At 36.8% G+C, this 24,696-nt stretch overlaps 2 protein-coding genes across 3 annotated transcripts in view; one reads left to right on the forward strand and one right to left on the reverse strand.

The window, feature by feature from the left end:
• LOC125823320 (protein TRANSPARENT TESTA 9) overlaps nucleotides 1-24,696 on the forward strand; it is a 364,024-nt gene that overhangs the window by 328,921 nt on the left and 10,407 nt on the right. The gene's annotated exons all lie outside the window — the stretch shown is intronic.
• LOC125823325 (DNA ligase 4) overlaps nucleotides 1-24,696 on the reverse strand; it is a 42,667-nt gene that overhangs the window by 4,938 nt on the left and 13,033 nt on the right. The window contains exons 8-25 of the mRNA XM_049502717.1: nucleotides 24,030-24,109; nucleotides 23,828-23,865; nucleotides 23,738-23,744; nucleotides 23,445-23,600; nucleotides 14,369-14,444; nucleotides 10,111-10,235; nucleotides 9,998-10,032; nucleotides 9,549-9,607; nucleotides 7,702-7,785; nucleotides 3,072-3,167; nucleotides 2,615-2,663; nucleotides 2,312-2,399; nucleotides 1,984-2,187; nucleotides 1,461-1,586; nucleotides 1,233-1,332; nucleotides 1,024-1,129; nucleotides 749-879; nucleotides 477-641 (exon numbers count right to left, since the gene is read on the reverse strand). Of these exons, the coding sequence (XP_049358674.1) occupies nucleotides 477-641; nucleotides 749-879; nucleotides 1,024-1,129; nucleotides 1,233-1,332; nucleotides 1,461-1,586; nucleotides 1,984-2,187; nucleotides 2,312-2,399; nucleotides 2,615-2,663; nucleotides 3,072-3,167; nucleotides 7,702-7,785; nucleotides 9,549-9,607; nucleotides 9,998-10,032; nucleotides 10,111-10,235; nucleotides 14,369-14,444; nucleotides 23,445-23,600; nucleotides 23,738-23,744; nucleotides 23,828-23,865; nucleotides 24,030-24,109 (1,725 nt within the window). The remainder of the gene's footprint in view (nucleotides 1-476; nucleotides 642-748; nucleotides 880-1,023; nucleotides 1,130-1,232; nucleotides 1,333-1,460; nucleotides 1,587-1,983; nucleotides 2,188-2,311; nucleotides 2,400-2,614; nucleotides 2,664-3,071; nucleotides 3,168-7,701; nucleotides 7,786-9,548; nucleotides 9,608-9,997; nucleotides 10,033-10,110; nucleotides 10,236-14,368; nucleotides 14,445-23,444; nucleotides 23,601-23,737; nucleotides 23,745-23,827; nucleotides 23,866-24,029; nucleotides 24,110-24,696) is intronic.

The raw sequence follows: 24,696 nt of genomic DNA on the forward strand, positions 1-24,696 counted from the left end.
GCCGGAAAGCTGAATGGCGGCCTTCGTCTTCATTGGTCAGCCTCGGCCATTCCGGTAGGGTGGACGAAGTTTCACCAATTGCGTACACCAGTGTTAATGTGCACTGAGAGAATAAGCTTAACGTCTGCTGAGAGATTTCTTAAATACACTTAATAATTGAGGATTATAATGGTTGGTTATAAAGACCTATGGTCAAAATACATTGATCTAATCCAACATAATAGATGGACCATATTTAACTAATGCTGCAGATGGTTAATAACAAATCAATGAAATAAACCCTCAACGCATAATAATCTGGATTTTCCAAGAAAAATACCAGATATAAATCTATTTTGCAACTCGGGGAAATATTACCACTGACGAGAACAGCAAAAATAAAAGAGATTGCTAACAACCAGGAAGCAGATTTTAAAGTTCCAATTCGAAAGGCAGACATCTTACTTTCTGAAAAGTAAACTAGATTTGTAACTTACCTATTTAACACTTCATTGAACTTTACATCAATCTCTGGTAGAGACATGACGACGACATGGGTAGCATGAAAAAGATTGTCACCAACTTCCCCACCACCCACAGAAATTTCAACTTTCATCCTTCTCATAGCAAGTTCCACTAAAACCTTGGAATCTGAATATTCCCTGAAACACATAGGAGAGCCATTAAACCTCAACAAAATAACCACCACATCGAAGTATTAATACCCAAGTAGAAAAGCTAATTGGACAGAGAAGATGGGAATCCTCACAGACACTGCTTTGGAATGAAAAAATAAATGCAGCAACCATGAAATCGAGCCCATTCATCCTTGGGACAGTACTTTTTCTTGTAGTACTCGACAGTTTTGGAGTCTTCTGAGTGTTCTATATTTCTCAAAAGCTGCAATAAGGAAAGAAAGAGAACGGACATAATCAAATAAGATTGGCAGTCAGCTGCTTGCTCAATGTTTTACAGTAATGCTCCCACTGTTAAAGCTGCGGACGCATATAAGATTATTTAGCAGATAACTACACCAAATAATACCAGTTTAATTTCTTCAATGCTGATGTCGGAGTAGAAAGAATCAGAATATTCATCCACTTCTGCTTCCATCTTTTTCTTTGTTGAATCAGAAAGGAAAACAAAATACCTTCAGCAAGAAACCAAGAAAAAAGTCAAAAGAATCGCAGAACACATGGAACTCCAACTAAAGGAAGAAAGAACAAGATGAGAAATACTAACGGGTAACTCACTTTGGCTGTAAAGGAAGGAGCTTCTTTTGCAGACAGCAGTCAACGAGCCAAGAGCATTGAATAACATCTCCATGAAGTTTTGCAGCTTGAAACTTGATACCTGTTATTAAGAAAAATTCTAGTGTTACCTCCAAGTTAATATTATAGTGCACCCCAACTGCTCATGGGTGTTCGCATGAACTTTCTAACTCCATGAACCTGTTGGGGGAGAGAGAGAGAGAGAGAAACCTCTACTTTCAGCTGCTATACAATGAGTAACTGACTTATTCAAATTCATGGAGAAAGCACCCCCATGCTCGACCACCATTTTGTGCAAGGATTGAAGTGTATGTGATGAAGGCACATTAGCAAAATCTGGTGTCGTTAAGGATACCTCTTATACTCAGTTAGGTGACAAATATTTCGTAAAAGAATTTACATGTTAGAATGTAACATGACTAATAGATACATAATATGCACATATAGCTGAAAGTAGAGCCCAAAAATCTAATTCATCCAACGATTTTCAAGGCAGAATAAACTTAAGAAACAACTGACACAAAATTGTCTTTGTTCTGATACAAATACCACGTAAAGTATGAACCCCATTGACCAGAACAAATCCCAAAAAAAAAGAAAAAAAAAAAGGACCAAAAATAACAAGGTAGTTCTTTTTTTATTGGTAAAATTACAGGATAGATCTTACAGTTAATACCACAAAACAGCTTAGAAACCAGAGTACATTTTCCATTGACATGATAGTTGAGGATACAAAACACCATGTCAGAGAACATTGATGTTTCACCCTTGATTCGAGACACGTCAGTCAGAACAAAATGAGAAGGAACTGCAGAGACATTCTTCTTCTCTCGTTTTCTTGACGACCTAATGCTCTTTGATTCATCATCTTGCTCAACCCCATAATTGTCCTCCCTCTGTGTGGTACCATTGGTTGAATGTACCAGATCAACAAATGCTGAGACAGGAATAACAAAAAGGTCTGCTATAAGTAGAAAGTGAGAATAGAATCAAAGAACACAATGATACCAGAAAAAGTTTCAAATATAGACACCAAACATCATTGTAATAAAGCCACTAACATTGCACATCAAGACACTCATGCCAAGGCTTGTCATATCTGACTTTATCAATACGCGGAAATCTCAAGCTGTATGGAGCAGCAAACACCTGGAAGAGCAGAAAATGAGTTCTGATAACATGGAGTTGATTTCAAACATGTCATAAGTTCACGCACCTAATGAGTAAATGATTGAATACAAAATAAATTACAGATATCAAATCCCCCAGGATGACTTCCAACTCTCATTGCTTTATATAAAAAATTAAGCATATATTGCTATGTGCTAACAAACGGAGAAGGAAGACTTCTAGTCAAGCTGCACCTCAGTTCTTATTGTTCTAATATCACTTGTAATTGAAACAATGATGGATCTGCAATGATAAACGGGAGTTAGATAAATAAAGGCATAATATATAAATGTGCCCTTTAGCTTGGCCTCATTTGGCATCTATGCCCTCCAACTTTGGGTGTGCACAAGTTGGTAATTAAACTTGTATAGAGTTAAACAAGTAAACACACACATCCTACTTGGTATCCTATGTGGAATTCACATCCTACACAGCATCCTACACAACGTCCTACATGTATTATGTCACGCAGGACGTGTATGTCTACTTGTTCAACTTTATACAAGTTTAAGTGCCTACTTGTGCACACCCACAGTTGAAGAGCATAGATGTTAGCTAATGTCAAGTTAAAGGGAATATTTATGTATAATACCAAATGAATAATAAGGAACAAGAAAAGCTCATAATTCAAGATTAGTCAAAGTGGACTACTTCTCTGGACTTTCAACCCACACGTCGGGTCGCTCTTTTGCATTATTTGTTACTTGATAAAAGGTTGGTGGTGCCTGCTTCGGGTACTCATACTTCCTGCCAAAATAAATGTGCCAGTATCAGCAAATTATGCAACAAATTGTGATATTCTGTCTAAACTAATATGCCTAATCAGAGATCCTTGCCAGCTTTGCACAGAATATGTTATATAGTTATTGAAAGTTCTCTTTTATATTTTCACATTTTCAAAGATTTTCCAGGAAAAAAATTCTTGTGGATATTGCTAGAATAAGATTTTATAGACTCCTACATGGAAATGGATTATAACAGTGTTAGGGCTCAATGTAATAATATAGTCAACACAATTCAATAATACTTTTCTCCTTTATTTCTCACATGATAACAAAGTCGGGTCTATCCCAATTCATTGTTCCCTATGTTGGGACCCCCGGTCTTATATTGTCCACGCTCCAGATGTCAAGTCTTGGAGTCCCAACGGTGGGATAATAGGTACTTGGTCTCCTTATATGGTCTTGGTCAATCCTCACCTCAAGAGTTAGCTTTTGAGATTGAGTTAGGCCCAAGAACCATTTCTATAACATGGTATTAGAGCATTGGTGTAACATCTCGTAATTCTACTCTAAAGATTCGAACCATTTGTCATAAGTGTATCAACTTGGGTTAGGTGATATACTACTTGTTCATATATGTTGAGGTCAATTCCTAAGTGTGAGAAGTGTATTGGATGCGGTTTAGGGTCATAAGGAACCTCTAACACCAAGTTAAGTTCAATGCTTTCCTACCGACTAAATTTTCGCCATGAGTTCATGGAAGGGTCAACTTAAAACGACCATATCTCTTCAAATATGAAAAGTTGTCCCACAACCCATCAAATAATGGTCAACTTCTTTCCGACGCTATCGACCGTTCGTCAATCCGAGTCCATAGTAAAAAGTTATGACTGTTTTAATAGAGACGCTACAAGCTGTCAGTGTGTGACGGGAAATGTGACGGTCCAGACCTGTGATGGAGCCGTCACACATGGCCGTCATAATGAGGTAGAATGCTCGATTTTTGGTGAGTTATGACTGTTTGGGTGACAGCCCATCACCCAAGCAACGGCTTGTCACTCAGATGCTGAAGAACGGTAAATTTTTCCAATTTTGGGTTTTTATGAAGCTATTTTTGTCCTAAAACCTTTGGAGAGTTACTAAATGGCCTTAAACGTGTAGGAAAGTCAGTTTTCATTATTTTCAACCCTCGCATGCTCTTCTCAAAAATTTCTATGTTCAAGAACTTCAAGAAACACCAATGTTGGGGTTCATCATCCAAGGTTTTTCTTCAAGATTCATCACTAAGGCATGTAAAGCTATCTCCGCGTATGGGAATACCTTGTTCTTCTCCACAAACTATGTTTCCATGGTTTCAAAGAATCCTCCATGAATGAATTAGGGTTGGGACAAAACCTCATATTCTTGAATTGTTCTTGAATCTTCATGAAAGTATTTCAATTTTCTTGATAATTCTTTTACCCAGGAATTTTCTAAGATTTTCTACATGAAATTACGAATGATTATTAAAAGAAGAAATTCTTATCTTGAGAGCTACTTCAATGATTTTCTTTATGACTTCTTGATAACTTTCCGACGATTTCTTGATATTTTCTTGGAAATTCTTATGTTATGAACCCTAGAACTATGAGTTATGAAAGTTCCCAAATGTGAGACCTTATGATGCTATCTTATGATTCTCTAACTTTATTATTATGATATGATATGTCTCTCATGAATGCAAAGCTATGATACATGAACTGTAACCTCAATGACGAAATGATATGAATGAAGTTTATAAACTATGGTCCTTATATGTTATAAATATGAGTTTGTGGGCAAACCCTTGATCACATGAGCTTAAGGGAGCTAAATAGTTACCGAGAAGGCATAAGTTTAAATGACTAACACCTAAAACTACGTTTGTTGACGTAGGTTAAGGATCGTATCGTTGGTTCGGAAACTCCTTCTTTATGTCCTTGGTAAGGGCTAGTTATGGATCCACATGATATGTACACGTATGTCTCATACCGACAAGGTATGAGATGACTTAGTTGATCAGGTCGAGATCAGACTTCATGCGCTCACATGGTGGTTTATGTCAGTTACACTATTAGACCCCATAATGAACAAAAATATGAAAAAAGAAATATCCTTAAGGTAATCTAAATGACCTCATCTCTTAGCCTTCATATTTTATGATTATGACTATGTTAGTTACTTTTATTGATCTATAAGTATGTTATGTTTTATCCCACCATACGCAGACATGAAATCAGGTTGCTCGCTAGGTTTCATATTTTCTACTATTGGTGAGCCCCTCTCTATTTTTGAGGTTTAGTCTACATATTTTAGGAAGTTAAGTTTTCTTTTAAGGTACACTGGCGGCCTTGTCCCAGTTGACACGACTCAATTATGCTTTGAGGCTTCATAGATAGATGAATAGTTATGTCACATTTGGACCTTTGTGTCCATTGACAATGGTAATAAATTCATATGACTTGCATTATTAAATTTGTTTTCTTATGAAACTTGTTTCTTCAAATGCTTTCAAATGTATTCTTCCGCTCATGTTTAGATGTATACGCATGTCTAATGCCATGTTATGGGTATGCTCGGGCCAGCAATGATATCGCATGCTGACAATGTCCAGGGTGTAGGCTCGGAGCGTAACAATTGGTGAGATAGCATGGTAGAAACCCTGTGATTCATATCCTACGGCAACGTTTGTCCCTAACAAGAGAATCATCAAGAAATATTATGGCACAATTTAGGGCACGAGTCAAACGACGGACCGATGCAAGATCAAAAGAACAACCATGGACATGAAGAAACATAATTTAGAGTGTCAAAGGATAAGAGATTAAAACTCCTTTTGCTTTTGTTTAAATTCCATCGACTAAAGTAACAGGGGGAGGAGACGCGAATAAATAATATGACAAAGGTGATTTATCCCCAGATTAGACTATGCAACCGAGGATTTGTGGAGATATCTACTTACCTGCTCAATATTGAAAGAGCTCGTTATATTTATTTTAAGGTAAATCTAGCGTTGGTTATCGTTGCATTTGTGCAGCCAAAGTTGGTCCAGTTGACCAAGTTGACCGGCTTAAGGCTCGCCTTGTTGCCAAGGGGAATACTGAAATATTTGGACTTGACTATAGTGATACTTTCTCCTGTGGCTAAGATAACATTTGTCCATCTCTTTCTATGGTTGTTGTCCACCATTGGCTACTTTATCAGTTGGACATTAAGAGTGTTTTTCTCCATAGTGACCTTGAGGAGAAAGTTTATATGGAGCAATCACCTGGATTTTTTGCTTAGGGGGAGTCTAGCAGTCTGATATGTCGATTGCATAGAATGGTTTAAACCAATCTCCTCGAACTTGGTTTGGGATGTTTAGCACAATAATTCAGGAGTTTGACATGACTCGCAGTGAAACTGATCACTTTGTGTTTTGTCGAAATTCCTATCCAAATCTATATATTTATTTGGTGTTTTATGTTGATGATATTGTTATCACCAACAATGATTAGGATGGTATCACTAATTTAAAAAACATCTCTTTCAGCATTTTCAAACTAAAAAATATGGCAAGTTAAAGTATTTTCTAGGTATAGAGGTTGCTTAATCTAGATCATGCATTGTTATTTCACAAGGAAAGTATGCCTTAAACATTCTTGAGAAGACAGAATGATGGGATGTAGACCCATTGATAGTTCAATGGATCTGAATGCTAAATTCCTACCAAGGCAGGGAAAGTCACTCGGTGATCCTAGAAGATATAGGCGGTTGGTTGATAAGTTGAGTTATCTCAGAGTGACTAGACCTAACATTTTTTTCATGCGAGTGTTGTGAGTTAGTTATGGATTCTCCATGTGGTAGTCACTAGGATGCAACTGTTCGCATTCTAAGATATATAAAGTCAACTCCATACAAAGAATTACTCTTCTAGGATCAAGGTCATGAGCAGACCATTGAATATACAATGTCGATTCGGAAGGTGATCATTTTGATAGACGTTCTACATCTGCATATTGTGTTTTTACTAGGCAGTATATTGGTGTCCTGGAAGAGAGAAGCAGAATGTAGTTGCTCGATCTAGTGCAAAAGCAAAATATCGAGCAATGGTCATAGCAACTTGAGAGCTAAGTTTGGATCAAAAAACTGGCTGGTCTTTGAATTAGTTACATCTAAAACAAGCACAGTACGTCTGACTTATATGCACCAGCTTGAGGGAGAGTGTGAAAATAGAAACAGGATTGTATATAATCTCCTACATGAAAAAGGATTATATGTAGTGTCCACAAATAGGGCTCAGTGTAATATAGTCAACACAATACAATAATACTTTTCTCCTTTATTTCTCATAGAGATAAATGTGGTGGACAATCAGAAGTCCACTACTAGAAACACACCTATGTCTAAATCTGCATCTGTTGCAACTCAGACAGTCGCCAAAAGTAAAAACGCTATACATTATTCACAAGATAAGGTGCAACACGCAAGAAAAGCATTCTTAATAGTGCAAGAATAAAAGGTACAACAGAAAACTCAAGCTACATCAACAGAAATATTGCCTGAAATAAGGTTTTAATCGAGTTACTATGGTATTGCGTTCCTCATCAGAAACTCCAGTGCCCACTCTGCAAAAAGAAATGAACCTGCAAAAATATGCTTAAATCAGTATTCGAGTCTAAAGTATTGGAAATACACATCAGTCATCATAAATATAAATGATATAAATTCTTTTTACTAGTCTTAAAAGGCATTGAAAACTTTTCAGAAAACTGAAAAGGCTCATAACGCTATTGAATTACTTTGGAAACGAATTCAGATATAGATATGACGCTTGCCATGCTACGTTTAAAGACATCTCATAGAACTACAGTACTCTACATAAATAAAAGCCCCTTTCCTGTAATCTAAGAATAATTGAACTAGCTATTGCAGCAGGAAGATACAACACTCAGCAGGAAGAGCAGAGCTCTTGTTACTCAAGGCTGACAATACATCAGTGGTGAAGTCAATATCACTGTGGAACACAAAGATTCCACAATTTAATCAATCTGGATACAAGGACTGTCCACCATTCTCCATCAATTAATGCAAGATTGACTTGAATACTCTTTTGAAATGAGCGGGTAAAACACTACATGATTAATGATAAAGCAATCTATATTCATATGGACATGATCACTGATTCAAGGTGGACATGGAAAACGAGTAAACAACCAAATAAGAGTGAAACTTACAATGTGTGAACTAGAGTGACAAAATTGACAAGAAAAGAAAAAGATGAATTGGAAACCGGCATTAAACAAAGAAAATGAATAAAAACCAGCGAACATGCTCCCAGACCTCGTCAAAGAAGGTAAGCATCCAACTAAAAAATTGTAACAACCCAACCCTTGATTTTGAGCGTTTCTGGTTGAAATTGCGTTTTGAAGCTTTGAATAAAATTGTATAACCATTTTGGAACTTGTTGGGATGGTTGGGGTTGAAATCCAAGGGCTTGGGGGTGTTTCGACACTAATTCAATTGAGTGTTGCTGAAAAATTTAGAACTGGTGCAGTCACAAATGTAGAAAACTGGCCCCAAATGCGGAGATGCAACTGCAAATGAGGAGGCTGTGCTGGTTGAGCACCGCAAATGCGAAGTATGACTCGCAAATGTGATGATAGTCCTGCCCATTTAATTTTGCAATTGTGATGGACACCCAGTATAAAAACTTACAGTGATGTTTCAGACGCCATTTTTGAATATAGAAACGATCCTTGCATATATTTCTTTTTAGACACATCTTGTTCTTTAAAATGCAAATGACCCTCTATTACAAATCAGCACAGAAACATGGTCAAGTAATATTTTTTTCAAGACAGTGCAACCCTTTCAGTTTAAGACTTGCTATACTTGGAAATAGCAAACAACTCAAAAATAGATTGAAACAATAGATATCTCAGCTAGAGTACATATTGGTGCTAGACAAATTGACCGAAACATTGCCACCCGACCAAACATAGTTCCAATTTGAAACATCTGGAGTTCATTCGTGGAAATAGTTTTTCCAATAACTTGTGGAAAAAAACTACTACGTACGTATTTGTTTAAGTTCTTTGAAACTTTATATGCAAACACTGTTTTTCGAAGTTCTGGTTTGCATGTGCTTTTCAAAGATGCTCTGCAAAAACTACATCATCAAAAAACTACAAATACTCAAACACATATTCAACTTCAACAGACTTGTTTTTCGAGTAAGTCTTCAAATAAGCTCCTTGCATCTGCTGTCCAAAGGGTTAGCATTCAACGAAATTCTAGAAATAGTAAAATATAGAAGCACACATTACAGGGGGTATGGAGATGATTAAAAAATTGACATAACATGCTGATTCTTTCATTTACAAAACCATCAAAAACATAAATATACCTTCTGGGATATGTATTTGGAGCCGGAGGCTCAGCAAGACCCACCAGAAATTGAGCTACCTAGTATCAATTTGAAAATATAGGGTCAAACTCATAACAAATATAAGCAAATAAGCAGGTGAACAAATTAAGTAAGCATTTGGATATAAAAAATGTGATATTTGAAAAAAAAAAATATTTGAAGTTAAGTTGAAAAAGTTTATTTGGAGAAGTTGTGTTTGGACATGCATTTAACTTGATAAAGAGTTGAAATTTTGTGAGTGGAGAAGATTTCACTTGAAAAACTGGCCAATACCACTAATTCAAACTTGAAACCCATCTTTTAAAAAAAAAAATCAAAATATCAGTCCAACGCATAACCAAACGCTGTTTTGAAAAAAGAATTGAGAAAAAGGAAAAAAAAAATCCATGGACAAAAACAGCTCCTAAGTAGCAGGTGGAATATTCCACCTCTCCTCCATGTCGCCCAGAACCATAGTAGCCTCCTGTTGACAATGTAAAGTTAGCCCAAGAGAATAATTGGCACAAAAGCCAAACAGAAACCTTAGGTAAGCAGTACAAACCGATAATAAGAACATCCAAATCAGAGCCAGGTCGAACATAATCAGGCTTCAACTTTAGCCATTTTCCACTCCGATCACTTGGTTCCCATTTTGAAGTTAAATCTTTCAAAACTACTCCTTCATCTCTGAAGAGTCCACCAATTATACCAATAAGGATTAACATAATTAACGGAAATAACAGTTCACATTAAATCAAACAAGAAAACACATACCATAAATAATCATCAAGGAAACCTAGCCTTCAGTCATTAAACAATATCCCCACTCCTGACATGCATATCTGTAGTTGAAACTTAATAATAGGAAACTCTGGACCCCAGATAAGCTTAATCCCTAAGGGATTGTTTGGTGTGAAGGATAACACTAAATAGTTCTGAGATTAAATTATAGTGTCACTTAATTTGTTATTTGGTTGGCAAGTCCAGAATAACGTATTCCCGGATTAATAATTAATACTGGGATAAGTTATCCCTCGACTTAACTTGTTATTTGGTTGGCAAGTCCAGAATAACGTATTCCCGGATTAATAATTAATACTGGGATAAGTTATCCCTCGGGTAGTATAGTATTCCCGGGATAAAATAGGTAAATGACAAAGATTTCCCTTTAAATCTTCTTTATACATCACTTTTCACATTCATGTATATATACACTATTTTTAATACCATGTATAATAACATTCACAATCTTCACTACTTATTTTTATGATAATTCTTCATATTTTCTATTAAAAAATTACAATACATAAATCTAATTTTTATTAATGAATTCATTTGACTAATTCTTATGTTTATTTATATTTTGATTTCTCATAAATCATCTTTTACTTTAACAAATTTAAGATGAAAGCTCTATTTTTAAGCTAAATAAGAAGAAAATTTTATTTTTAAATACATACGATACCATCAGGGAAATGTACACACAAAAATATTTAAGCTAAATAAGATGAAAGTTTTATTTTTAAGAATGAATAACTAAAGCTTGCAAAGAAAATATAAAAAATCAAATAGTGAAGGATATTTTTGTAAACAAACAACGTGCTCGTAAAATTTATGCAATGCATATTATTTTAAATACAATAAACCAAACACTCAATAAAAAATAATTTCATCATAACTTGTATTCAAACCAAACAACCTCTAAATATCCTATGTAATGTCCTGTCCCATTGTTATAAGTGAACTAATTGTGAAAAAAAAGTCTACCCGGGCCACTATAGCGGGATTTGGGATTCGATTGGGCCGCTATAGCGGGATAAGTCGTTGTAAATGTAGGAAAACCCCAAAATCGTTCATAATCACCCAAGAACGTTTTAGAGAAGAGAAAGAGGGAGACCTAGAGCAAATTTTAATAGTCTTTCATCAGGAATCTTCGTAAAGGTGGGGAATCCAATCCTTACTTTTTTGTAGTCGATTCCTAGGCCTTAGAGAACGTAAATGTGGCCCTAGGGGAGGGTTTGGGTTCATCCTAAGGTGGGGAAAATCCGAGTTTATGAGAATTTTAGGATGTAAAACCTTGGGTTGTTTATAATCACATTTGTTCTTGATTTATTTATCGTGATTCACTTATGTAACCATGAAATTGGTAGTTTTAGGTGAATTAATGGTGGGAATACCCTGGTTTGGGTGGAATAATCATGAGGTTTGCCTAGGGTTTGGAATTTGGATATAATCCGAGAATATTTAGGCTTGTTGTGATGTATTTTGTATTTGTGTTGTTATTTTAGACCCAAAACAAGCTATGTTTCACAAAAGGAATCAAGGTCTATGATGCAACAGTTGCTTGGTGCCCTAGTAGGCTAGGTTTTCTTATCTGAGTAGTTAGACCTGTATTCTATTTCAAAATATTCTTCTAGATGGACGGGAGATTTCATACATAGGTTTTCGGACACGAAGTCTGGATGGCAGCTAAAAATTGTTTATTATTGTTAAGGCGGGAAAAGATAATGACTAAGGGTTGAGTTCTCTAGTTCTTGATTGTTAACCTTGAGTTTTCTTGATGGGGTGGTCTGCTAGTAGTTGTAAGATTAAATGCTATGAAATTGTTGGGTAATAGCCATTTCTGGAACTTTACAAACGGGAAGAGTATTCATTCATGAGATTATAGGGAGGTAATTTCCGAGAACGAATGTGTACTCAAAAAAGGGGTCCAGTATTGGGCTATTGATATATATAGGTGTATATATGTATGTGTGTGTTCGTGTTGATTGTTCCATGTGAAATGCTTGTGTAATGCATGTTCAGGAAATAAAAGGTTAATGTGAAATGACTTCATGTTGATAATCTCATACAATGAGCCTGTTTAATTTACTTATGGTTTCAAGTGTGGTTGTTCATTGTGATTGTGATTGTGCGTGTTGTTGTGATTGTTGGTTGGCTCGAGTACCACAGTGGAACATGTTTACTAACGGTTGGCTCGGATAGCACAATGGTACACTTAACAGTTTATGTGTGGATTCCATGAGAGAACCAAATTTACTTCCTTGTAATTAGATGGCTACATGTTGGTCCATGAGTGGTCGAGCTTGTGTTTAAATGTTGGGATAGTTCTTGTGTAGAACAGGTTTGCATGTTAAACACTGTGGATGATGTTTAGTGATGATGGATCGGAGTTACTTGAAAGATGTGATGAATTAGGTATGGCTTGTTATGTTGGTCATGTTTATTATGCATATCAACTTAGGGTGAAGATTGGGAGTCTGGGCTATGTTATATTTGTGATTATAATTGTATGTTATTCGTTTTGTTAACTAGGTTACGTTGATGGTCGGGGGTCTAGTGCTTAGTTAAAATGTTGGGACTGGTTATGGTTGTTCAGTTTTTAGAACATATTTGATAAGGGGATTTGAGTCAAGGTTGGCTTAGTAAGAGTCTAGCATGTGGTTTACTAAAATGGGTCAAGGGCTAGGGTGTTGACATGAGAACTTAGGAAGATTAGTAGGCTGGTTAATAGAGTAGTAACAGTCTGGCCTCCGGGGAATCTCTATGTGATAGAAGGGTTAGGTTATGATCTGATATGAGGATGGAATGGCTAGATGGTGGAGTTGGCAGCGCAAGGAGGTAGGTGACTTGGGATAGAGCGTATGGATTCCAAGGAATACTACTTGTGGTAAGAGTGGTGATTGAAGGGTCGGGGTCTTAATTTATCTTCAAGTTGCATGTTTCTTCAGATTAATTACATGATGTTATGTGTGAAATTTGGTCAACCGATGATGCCTATCAATACGTGTTGTTTGTACTGATACTACTCTTGTTGTGCTGCTTGGCATAGTCTAGTTGAAAGATTCAGTAATGTTTCACAGGTGAAGACGATGATGATCTCTAACAGCTTCTACTCTTTTTATGATGGGAGTTGTGTCTAATTTCTTTCATAAATTGTACTCTTTAGAAGCTCTTGTACCTATTTAGACTAGTTTCTTTTTGGGGGGGTCAGCGTATTTTCTTTACAAAGGTATTTTAATTATTTGACAAATTGCGAGTATTTCAATATATAAATAAGTTGTTTAGTTTAATTTTGATTTATTTCCACATGGCCTAATTTAAATTGGGTGAAAGGGTTCTCCTATCTAGGTGTTAAAGTAGGTGCTCGCACGGCCTAGTGGGTTGGGTCGCGACATCCTTTCACAAAAGAGGGAGAGAGAGAGGAGGAAAGTTGAGTCCCAAATCAAAAACACTTGGGGGTTGTTTGGTAGGGTGCATAAGAATAATGCTAAAAAGAGGGCATCATTAATGCTTGCATTAGTAATGATTGTATTAGTTATGCTTGCATTAGTTATGCAGAGATTATTTTTTATGCATTGTTTGGTTTGGTGTATTAAAAATAGCATGCATTGCATAATTTCTAAAAGTATATTTATTTACAAAAAAAACCTCCATAAATATAGTGGAAAAGATGTAGAAAAAGTTTTGAGGGGCAATTGTGTTAACTATGCCAACGCATGTATTAAAAACCTTGCATCACTAATACCATGGACTTCCATGTATTAGTAATACACACTTCTATACATAATAAAGTGTATAATTAATGTTAATACAAGCATTAGTTATACATAGGCTAAAAAAATGTACCAAACAAGGTACTACTAATACAAAAAGCTAATGCATGTGTGTATATATATATATATACAGAAAGCGAAACAAAGAACAAAATGGAATGCTAAAAATATCCACTTCAAATCTCTTCTTTATACCACTAAATGTAATATAAAAATCTTGTTGTGGGACTCAAGAGAGTTAGAACAGATGAACACGAAACAAACCTGTTCTCAACAGTTCCTTTAAAGAATTTATCGACATCGTCAACACTACGAGCAATGATCGACCAACATGGCTCCCCTGTTAAACAGGCAACAAATAAGTAAAAGAGAACTCAACTAAAGCTAAGAATATCCATGCAACTCACAATTGCAATTGGTTAGAAGTAACTGTGAGAAATATAGGAGAATGTATTATTTAATTATACATCTACATTATTACATTGAGCCTATGATAGACACTACATTCTAATCTTTTCCCATGTAAGATACTATATACAAATCCTATACATATTCCAACACTCCCCTTCAAGTTGGTGCATACAAGTCATATGCATTGAGCTTGTTATAGATGTAACTAATACGAGGACCAGTAAGGGACCTAGTGAAAATATCTGCAAGCTGGTCATTTGACTTCATGAATTTTGTAAAAATATCTCTAGAGAGTATCTTTTCTGACAAAGTGAGCGTCAATCTCAATGTGCTTAGTCCTCTCGTGAAATACATAATTTGATGAAATATGATGGGGCCCTTGATTATCACACACAAGTTTCATCTAAAACTATTTTCTCCATATTTTAGTTCTTTGAGCAACTATTTAATCCAAACTAGCTTACAAGTTGCTATAGTCATTGCTCGATATTCTGCTTTTGCACAAGATAGAGCAACCACACTCTGTTTCTTACTCTTCCAGGACACCAAATTACCTCCAACTAACACATAATATCTAATGTAGAACGTCTACCGGAAGGTGATCCTACCCAATCAGCATCTTTATATCGAACGATTTGCTCATTGCTCCGATCCTCGAAGAGTAGTCCTTCATTTGGAGCTGACTTTGTATATTAGAAACTGTTGACAATTGCATCCCAATGACAATCGCATGGAGAATCCATAAACCGACTTACAACACCCACCCATAGGAAACGAAATATCACGTGCTGGCACTATGAGATAATTCAACATACCAATCAACTGACTACATCGTCCTAGATCACTAGGTGGCTCCCCCTATTGTGGCTGGAGTTTAGCATTCGGATCCATAGAAGTGTAAATGGGTCTACATCTCATCATTCATGTCTCCTTAAGAATGTCTAAGGCATACTTGCGTAAAGAATGGATCTTGGGCCTAACTCAATCCTAAGAGCTAGTTCATTCAGAGTGGATCGCCCAAGTTCATCTAAGGATACCACACATATGAAGTCAACGTTTTGACCCTAAAACAAAAGAATTGATTAAAAAATAAATTTTATTAGTTTTTTAGGACAAATATGAGCTAGTTCACTCATGAATCATGATAAGCGCAATTTGGGACCAAATTCATACGAAGGGCAAATTTGTTCTACTTTCCATAGTTCTTTATTTTTAGGATAGTATTTTTTCTATTTTCCATAGTTGAGGTGCAAATCTGAAGCAATCCACCAATGATAAGGCTATGTTTTGGACCACATCAAAATAAGGGCAATTTTGCTAGTCGAGGGGCATTTTTGGCCCTCTACCCTTCTTAAAATTCAAAAACTACTTTTGGTGAAAAGCAAGCTGAAAGTGCTAGATACAGAGGAGATTCTACGGATGGAAAGAAGCTTTCTTTACAGAAAATAAGCACTAAGCACTTCTGCTTGGAGAAGCTTGGTCAAATAGGCTATTAATCTGGAAATGGACTAGCACAAGAACCTTTCCAGAAAAATCAGCCTAAAATTTATGCTAGGGAGCACTCAGAAAGGCAGGAAATGGCCCTCGAGAAAAATCTGGAAGGTAAATGCATCAGCTAAGGTACTATTCTTTGATACATGAAAATCTAAGTAGAGGGCTTATGAACTCAGCTCCAGATGATTTATGTGTGCAAACGTTGAGGACAACTCCCTTCAGTTTCTACACTGCACTTTTACCAATGTTTTGGACGGTGAAAGGCGACAAGGATCTGCCTCGCGGCAAGGCGCTTGTCTTTTTGAAGTGAGGCGCCAATTAATACCAAAAACTTAAAATATTTAATTGCATGTATAAATGACCAAAATCTCAATAGCAATAACATATTAGCAAAGATGTCAATTCAAAAACTAAAGGTAGATAATAGATACTAAAAGTCTAGAGTGACTCAATAATTCATAAGACAAGCAATACCAAAACAGAAGAACGAGAAAGAAGAAACCGGGCAGATTGCAGATTGAGAAATAACAAAAAAACAGAACCAAAAAATTGTCTCACTAGTTAATGAGAAAGAAGAAAGGCAGTCGCTAAAGTCAAAACAGAGGATAAAGAAGAAAAACGAGAAGAAAGGAGCAGAAGGCGAACATGATGTCGCCTGAGCCCTGAAGTCAGACGTAGAGAATCGGCTTTGAAGTTTAAGGTGCGTAAGTCACAAATAAACCCTAATTTTACATTTTAAGTTTTAACTTGTTGAGTCATTGTTTTCAACCTTGCCTCGCCTAAGCTAATAATAGGCGACCTGCCTCGCTTGCTAGTACTGGGTAACCCTGCCTCGCCTCGCACCAAAGGGGCTAAGGCAAGCGCCTTTCACAACACAAGTTGTTACGATACAGTTATGGCATTTGTTTTTTAGTATGAATGACTGGACTGTGCCAAAGCTAACAAATGACCGCTTGAGATGTTGGGTGTGGTGTAACTGGTCCCTGTGGTCGTGTCAGGCAGAAGAAATGTTATGACCCTCCATGTCGTTTCCTCCATTTTCAATCTTTTTAGCATTTAGAACTTTTTTGTAGCGACCCCAAGTCATTTATGACTTGTTAGGATTGAAGGTTCAGTCGCGAGTCGTTCATTTGAATTTTGTGCAAGTTTCCGTGTTTTGGAGCCTTTGAAACTTGAATAGTTGACTTCGGTCAAAAGTTCAGGAAGACGGCCTCAGAATGCAATTATGACTGTTCCATCAACTCTGGAAGGGCTATTTTAAACTAGTAGCATGGTTGGTTTGGGCCCCGAGACTTCTGATGCGAGTTGTGTTGTTAGGCGTTTTAACTTTGAAGCTTAAGCCAAAGTTTGACTTCGGTCAACATTCTTGGTAAATGTGCTCGAATGAGAATGTCGAGTTCGGTGTAAAATGACCTTTCATGTAATTCTCAAGACTTCTAGACTCATTTCGAGCCTTCTTGTGATTTTAGCTTTGTTAGAATATGAATAGGTTTATACAGTCCTATTAAAATAGGAATAGGTTTATACAATCCTATTAGAATAGGAATAGGTTTATACAATTTTATTAGAATAGGAATAGTAATAGAAATAGAAATAGGAATTCTAAATAGTATCCTACTTGGTAAAGGATTGTATTCTTGGGTCTATAAATAGGGTCTCAATGTAATAATGTAAACAAGAACAATTTAATAATATTCTTTTCCTATATTTCTCACATGGTATCAGAGCCTCTATGATCTTGGTAGAAAATCTAAGAGCTTCCGCTGTCGGCGGGCGACTATTACCCATAAATGTTGCCCGTCTGGCCAATGATTATGTTAGCAAAAGTTGGGTCACCGTGTATCTTTCCTATGACTATTTTCTCATATCTAATTTGTGTAGCACCGTGCCATCATTCCGGTGACTACTTTCTTATATATAATTTGTGTAGCACCATGCCATCCTTATGGTGACTACCTTTATTTTGCATATCTTATTTGTGTAGCACCGTGCATCTATCCGGACTACTTTTCATATTTAATTTGTGTAGTACCGTGAATTTTTCCAAACTATTTCTCATATCTGAGTTGCATAGCATCATGTGTCTTTTCAGTGACTCCTCAAATTTGATATGCATAGTTCCATTCGTCTTTCCGGTAACTCCTCAAATCTGATTTGCGTAGGGTTGTGCCATCATTCCAACCCTAACCCATATAATTTTTCTTTTTCAGTAGGGTCGTGCCATCATTCCGACCCTACCCATATTATTTCTCTTTTTCAATGGGGTCGTTCCATCAATTCGATCTATCCTATATAATTTATTTTTCTAGTTGGGTCGTGACATCATTCCGACCCTACCCATATAATTTTATTTCTTAGATTGTGACCACTTTTAGCCATCAAATCTAATACTCCAGCATATGAGCATGTTTCGACAAGTTTTTCGGTGACTTGTTTAATATCGACTCGTCTATTGATTCCAACATGATCCACATACTTTATACTAGATTTTGAGCACTCACAACGACCGCTGCATTGTGAAGAAGTCTATATGGAGCAACCACCTAATTTTGTTGCTCAGGGGGAGTTTAGTAGCCTTGTATGTTGATTACATAAGTCACTCTATGGTCTGAAACAGTCTTTACAAGCTTGGTTGTCAATTTTGTGAAGTCGAGTGATCAACTTGCAGATATCTCACCAAGCCTCTCACCGGTCCTCGTGTTAATTACATTTGTAACAAGCTAGGAACATGAATTGTATGCACTAACTTGAGGGGGAGTATTAGAATATGAATAGGTTTATACAGTCCTATTAAAATAGGAATAGGTTTATACAATCCTATTAGAATAGGAATAGGTTTATACTTATTAGAATAGGAATAGTAATAGAAATAGAAATAGGAATACTAAATAGTATCCTACTTGGTAAAGGATTGTATTCTAGGGTCTATAAATAGGGTCTCAATGTAATAATGTAAATAACAACAATTCAATAATACTCTTTTCCTATATTTCTCACAAGCTTAAAATGGAACTCGAGTGTGGGACCCACTTTTCATCGAGATGACCTCGAGTAGAAGTTTCGATCACTCCGTTGAATCCGGAATGTCATTTACAATCAGATTTCATATATGATTTGTGTTAACAGGACTCAGGATGAGACCGGAGCATCAAAACCAAAGTTTAGCCTGAGCTGGTGTCAATGTGATAGCTTCAACAACCCCTTGATCGCTTTTCCAGTGGTCGCTTTTGCGGCAGGAGCCTCTTGGGCTTGGTCACTTTCGCGACCTAGGCATCGCTTTCATGGTGTTCGCTTTTGCGACCTAGGCATCGCTTTCGCGGTCAGCACTGATGTTATAACTCTTATTTCAACTCGATTTTCAGCATCTCTCCCTATATTCAAACCTTGATATCTTGAGCTAGAAAGCTCTGTTTTGGGTGATTTCAAGTGTTCTGCGTTCGTGTTGATCGTGGCTACGCATTGGAGTACTTTGGGAAGCATGAAGGTCGCAGGTTTTAGGTAATTTTCATCCCGAAAGGGCTGCCATGTCTCGTTAATTAGAGAATTTTTGCATGTTGTCATTTGGGCTGTTCCGGGCATCAAATTGTGTCCCACAAGCTAGATAAGTCATTTCGGACCTTTTGTCCGAGTCAATTTTGGGATTCCTGGCGTGGGTCCCACATTCCAGTTTGACTCAATTTTTGGTCTATTTCCAATTATTGCGAATTTGATGTCTAAACGTCCATAATGACGTTGTGATCGATAATTTGATAGTGTGGTGGTGTTCGAAAGCGGTTAGCTCTTGTGCGGTGGTTTCAGAGCATGCGTAATCGGCTTCGAGATAGGCTTCGATCTATTTTTTTAATTGGGCATTTTAGATAATGCTTAGTATAAATTACATGTGATTTGGATTGTATTTGTCGGGTATTAGTTTCCCTCCTTTCCATTCAATCTTTTCTCGACTCTGGTAGGAGCTTGTTGTGGGTGTTGGATCCTTAATCTAGGTGTGTAGCCTCGCTCATGGTATAGATTATCATGTTTATCCTTGTTAGGTTTGGTACTTGTGGCCTTAGACTAGGATTGAACCTTAGATTCCTTAGAATGCTTTTATTCGCCCTTGTAGTTGTTAGTTACTCCCTGTAAGGCTTGTATTGGGTTGTTCATCTAGTATTGGTGCTTGAGACCTTGGTGGCTCGTCTTAGTCGTCGGTTGGCACTAGATGTGCTCAGTCATAGACTGAAGCAGTATGATTGGGTAGGGCGTAGTCCCTTGAGCTTACTCCCTCTTATTTATTCGAAAGCTTTCCTTGGTTCCTTCGCTGGTTGAATTGCAGTAGGCTTGTTTGAGTTACTAAGTTATGATTATATTGTTGGACCCGAGGCCGTGTTCGAGGACCAGTAGAATCCTAGGTTAGTACTCTCATTCTTGGTAGTGTGGTATGGTTAGTCTTATATTTATTTGATGGTGAGTGCCATGTTTGAATGTTGGTGATGGCATGCAATGCATTGGTTGTTCATTCTCACGTGTTTTGTGGTACGATCCCGCCTCATGCATTGGCTCATCTTATCATTCATGGAGAAATATTTCACTTTACTTTTATTCCAAACTAGTTTTAACGGGAGTTGTGCCACATGTATCACTAGATTTACTGATTTTGAGACTTATGAGGCATCATTGATGTGCTCGTTTCCTACTTGAGGCATTAGAGGCCTCTAGGATGTGCTCAGTTTTTACTTGACTAGTCACCGCGTGAAGGGGGTGTGCATCGGTCGGTTCGGTTCGGTTTATCAATTTTTGATTTTTAAATACGCTAAACCAATAACGAACCAATAAGATAATTTTTTATCGGTTTATCGGTTTTGGTCCTTAGCGGTTCGATTTTCGGTTTAACCAATAAGAATATGCTTATAAAACAAATATATGACTTCTCTAATAAATTTGACACGACAAGACAATAATGTAACTTTACAAAAGCTCATAAAATAGAAATAATAATAACAAACATGAAAAGAACTATACATGTGTAACACAAAGAGAAATAAAGAGGAATATGATTCTCTTACTTTAGGTTTTGATGATTTGTATAATGTAAAGTTGTGAACTCAAAGTCACAGCGAAGTATGAATTGATGGCTAAATGATAAAGGCATAACTATTAAGTTATTGAGATTAATATTTATTAATATGTATATGTAAACGTATTAAATTACTATAGTCTTAACTCTTAATGGGTTATCGGTTTACGCAATAACCCAATATTGAAAACCAATACCAAACCGATAACCCGATAATTTTTTTTATAAAACCATTAAGAAACCATTAACCCAATAACCCAATAGCAATAAACCAATAACACTTTTCAGTTCAGTTTATCGGCCGGTTCGGTTTTTGCACACCCCTAAGTCCGCGTCGACGCTCTTTCTTGCATGATTTTGACTACTCATGATCCTCTACGGAGTTGATTCCTACTATTCACATATTAAAGGTATGGTCTTATTCTCTACAGAGTCGACTTGCTATAAGACCTGGATTCGAGTAAAGAATACGAACTACCCGCATCCCTATGATCCCCTCTGGCCATGAGTCTCATAGTACTGGATAAGGGAGTTGCATGGGTCCTACCTCACCCGCACGGCATGGAGGTGTACACTTGGTGGTTATAGATGGTTACTAGCGGTTCTAATGCATACTCTGCATTCATATGCATTGCCTATCACCAGTATACTTGTTTGTTGATTGTACCCTCTGATTTATGGGGCCGATTAGGTTATATTTGTTGTTTGTACCTTCTGGGCTTATGGGGTCCGGTGAGGTTATTGTTTGACTATATCCTGTTCTTTGTTGTTATTTATCTGCTAGCTGATAGGTTTTGGTTTTAGAATTGTGGTTGTTAGTCCTCCTGACCCTAGGTAGTTGACTTTGTATCTTAGTTGCTTATGATTAAGCTGTTGGCTTGTGGTCCAGGTACTTTTTTGACTCGGTTCCTTATTTCTTGCATCCTATTTTTGTTCCTTATTGCTTGTATATCATATTATCTCATGTTTAGTTATATGTGCTATGCTTTCCTTATTACATGTTGCTTATACTTGTGTTATCTTTGAGCTCAGTCAGCTGATGCCTTCTGAGTACCGCTTTTGATACTCATAGTACACTTCTACTCTCTGCAGATCATAGTTTAGCTTCTCGCCGTTGATTTGGAGTCATGCGGAGCAGCTTGGAGCTCGGAGACTAGGGTGAGCTCCCGGCGTTCGGAGTTTCCGATTTCCGTCTGTTTTGGCTAGGCATGGTCTTTAGATTATATTTAGAGGTAGCCTGTACTCATTATGTATTTGTAAAAGCTTTGTACTCTCATTTTGATTAGACACTTAATTACTAACCGATGCCGGGTCTTGGGATAGATCCTTGTGTTATACTTCTAATTATTGCCCTTTTTCTTCGCTTTGTTGTAAGCTTTATGCTTCTTGTTATTGGCTTCTGCTTGGTAGCCCATTGCTTATGGCTCCGGGCTAAGGGTTAGGCTTACCTACTAGTGGGGTGTAGTAGCAGTCATCATGACCTCAGAAATTGGGTTGTGACAAGAAATGATGGAGAAATTCCACTTAGGAAAGAAAATTTAGATGTTCCGAGGTAACTACCTCGAGAAATGTGCCAAAGAGCATTTTGACGGTCTTACACCCCTGTTTTTTTTCTTCTCTTCTTAGATTTCCACTTTCACTTTGCTTAGTGATCTTATTTCAAGTTACATTCTTTATCTCAAGAGTTATTGTCCTTGTTCTAAGGTTATTTCTTTTCTTTCAATTTATTTTTGACTTTTTTTAGTTATATTTATTCTATAGTACTATGGTTTTAATGTTTTTTCTTTTTTTGAGAATATTTAATAGTTATATTTATTCTATATTTATATTTATTCTATAGTACTATGTTTTAATGGTTTTAATGGTTTTAATGTTTAGTTGCTATTTTGTTGTGTTCATAGGAAAAATGGAAGTTCATCTTGGAGAATGAAAGTTCGAATTCTACAATACACATGTAAGTTTATCACAAAATATCTCTCAAATTTAAATTATCTTATAAATCTATTTTTATAATGTTAGACTTTTTAAGCTGAATCCCCGCACTTGTATCCATTTTCAGATTCGTACTCCTGAATCTTAAAATTTAGATTTTGCCAAATCCGACTCTCGGATCCGCAGCACCCGAGTCTGACCAACTTAGTATAACAAGGCACATAGCATGAGACTATGGTGGTCGCTACACATGTTCCCCAGGTGGGATGTGGACAAATGAAAATGGTTTGATTCATGGCACAAACATCTTATTTAAGCAAACATGGACAACCATATACATTATGATATCACCACAAACTTCAAGGGATTAAAAGACCATTATTGCTGAATAGAATGTGAAGCATGACAACAATATAACTTACAACCTGGGGAATCAAAAGGCATCCTTACCAGAAAGACGATGAGCATTAAGACCGCCATTAGGGACCAAAATTTCTAAACGGCCTTTTATGGGCATCACAACTTTCTGGAGAATCTCTTGACGTTCCTTCAAGCTCCGATGAATAACACTGGTATCCCCAACATAAAGAATATCGAACGCAACATCTATTGACATGCAATGTTAAGGGAGAGGAAGCCAACCAACATTATGGAGATTCAAGGACAAGCATCGCTGACATTAACACACTCATTTCCTGCTGAGCTGCCAAACTTGGAAAACATTGTAGAAACAAAAAGGATACAACATAACTGCAACACAACCAAAATATATTTCATTATGCCGATCTTTTACAGGAGTGACACGATAAAATAGTAATGTTCTAAAGACGAACCTGCCTATCACTATCAAGACCCTCTCTTGCTGCCTTAGCTATTATATAAGTAAGAAATTCACAATGAGAAGTCAGGCAATTCAAAAACAAAAATAGGTTTATGATAGATTAACAGATCTTCAGCATACATTGAAAATGCATCAAAAACTAGCAGACAACACAGATTTTGTGGAGAAAAATGTCAATCAAGGATCATAAGCACCTATTTCTTGATTGGAACCAAACTCTGCAAAGCGGTTTATTGATGCATCCCAAACCAACATTTCACCATCGAGTATGCACCTGATCAAAAAAGAGAGGTAAGGAGAAAGTCAGTCGCAGCGGAAAAGGTAAGTACCCCTCATTACAAGGCTATATGCAATAGGAATAGATATCAAAGCTCTGCACAGTTCAGAAAATAACAAAGTATATTTCGTTTTCCAAAAAAATAACTAGTTGTCAAAGGTACTTGATGCCATCAATTAAAGATAAACCAAAAACATCACTTCATGTCAGACCAGTTCTGGGGATGTACCAGCATCAAAAAGCTGAAAAGAAGGATGCTATCACAAGATAGAGGATCACACAGCACATCCCTGTTGGGAGTTCTTCATAAAACAGACTAATTCTTGTTCTCTTCTTTAAACAGAACTTATGCTACATAATCAGTTTGGGTCATTTCCGCATAATATCTTTTCCAGCAACCTTGCATCTCATCGCCCACTGACCACTCACCCACTAACCATCTCTAAGAAAAATGGGATAGCAATATGAGAGGCATGTCGTGATCATAAAACCCAGACCCACGACATCATCACATAAAAATTGAAACTGAATTCAGACACGGTCAAACAAAGTACCCTACTAGAGTCTTGGGCACAGTGACCGAC

This window comes from Solanum verrucosum, unplaced genomic scaffold (genome assembly GCF_900185275.1).
Source record: "Solanum verrucosum unplaced genomic scaffold, falcon-dt-bn FXZP01000214.1, whole genome shotgun sequence".
Lineage (NCBI taxonomy): Eukaryota > Viridiplantae > Streptophyta > Magnoliopsida > Solanales > Solanaceae > Solanum > Solanum verrucosum.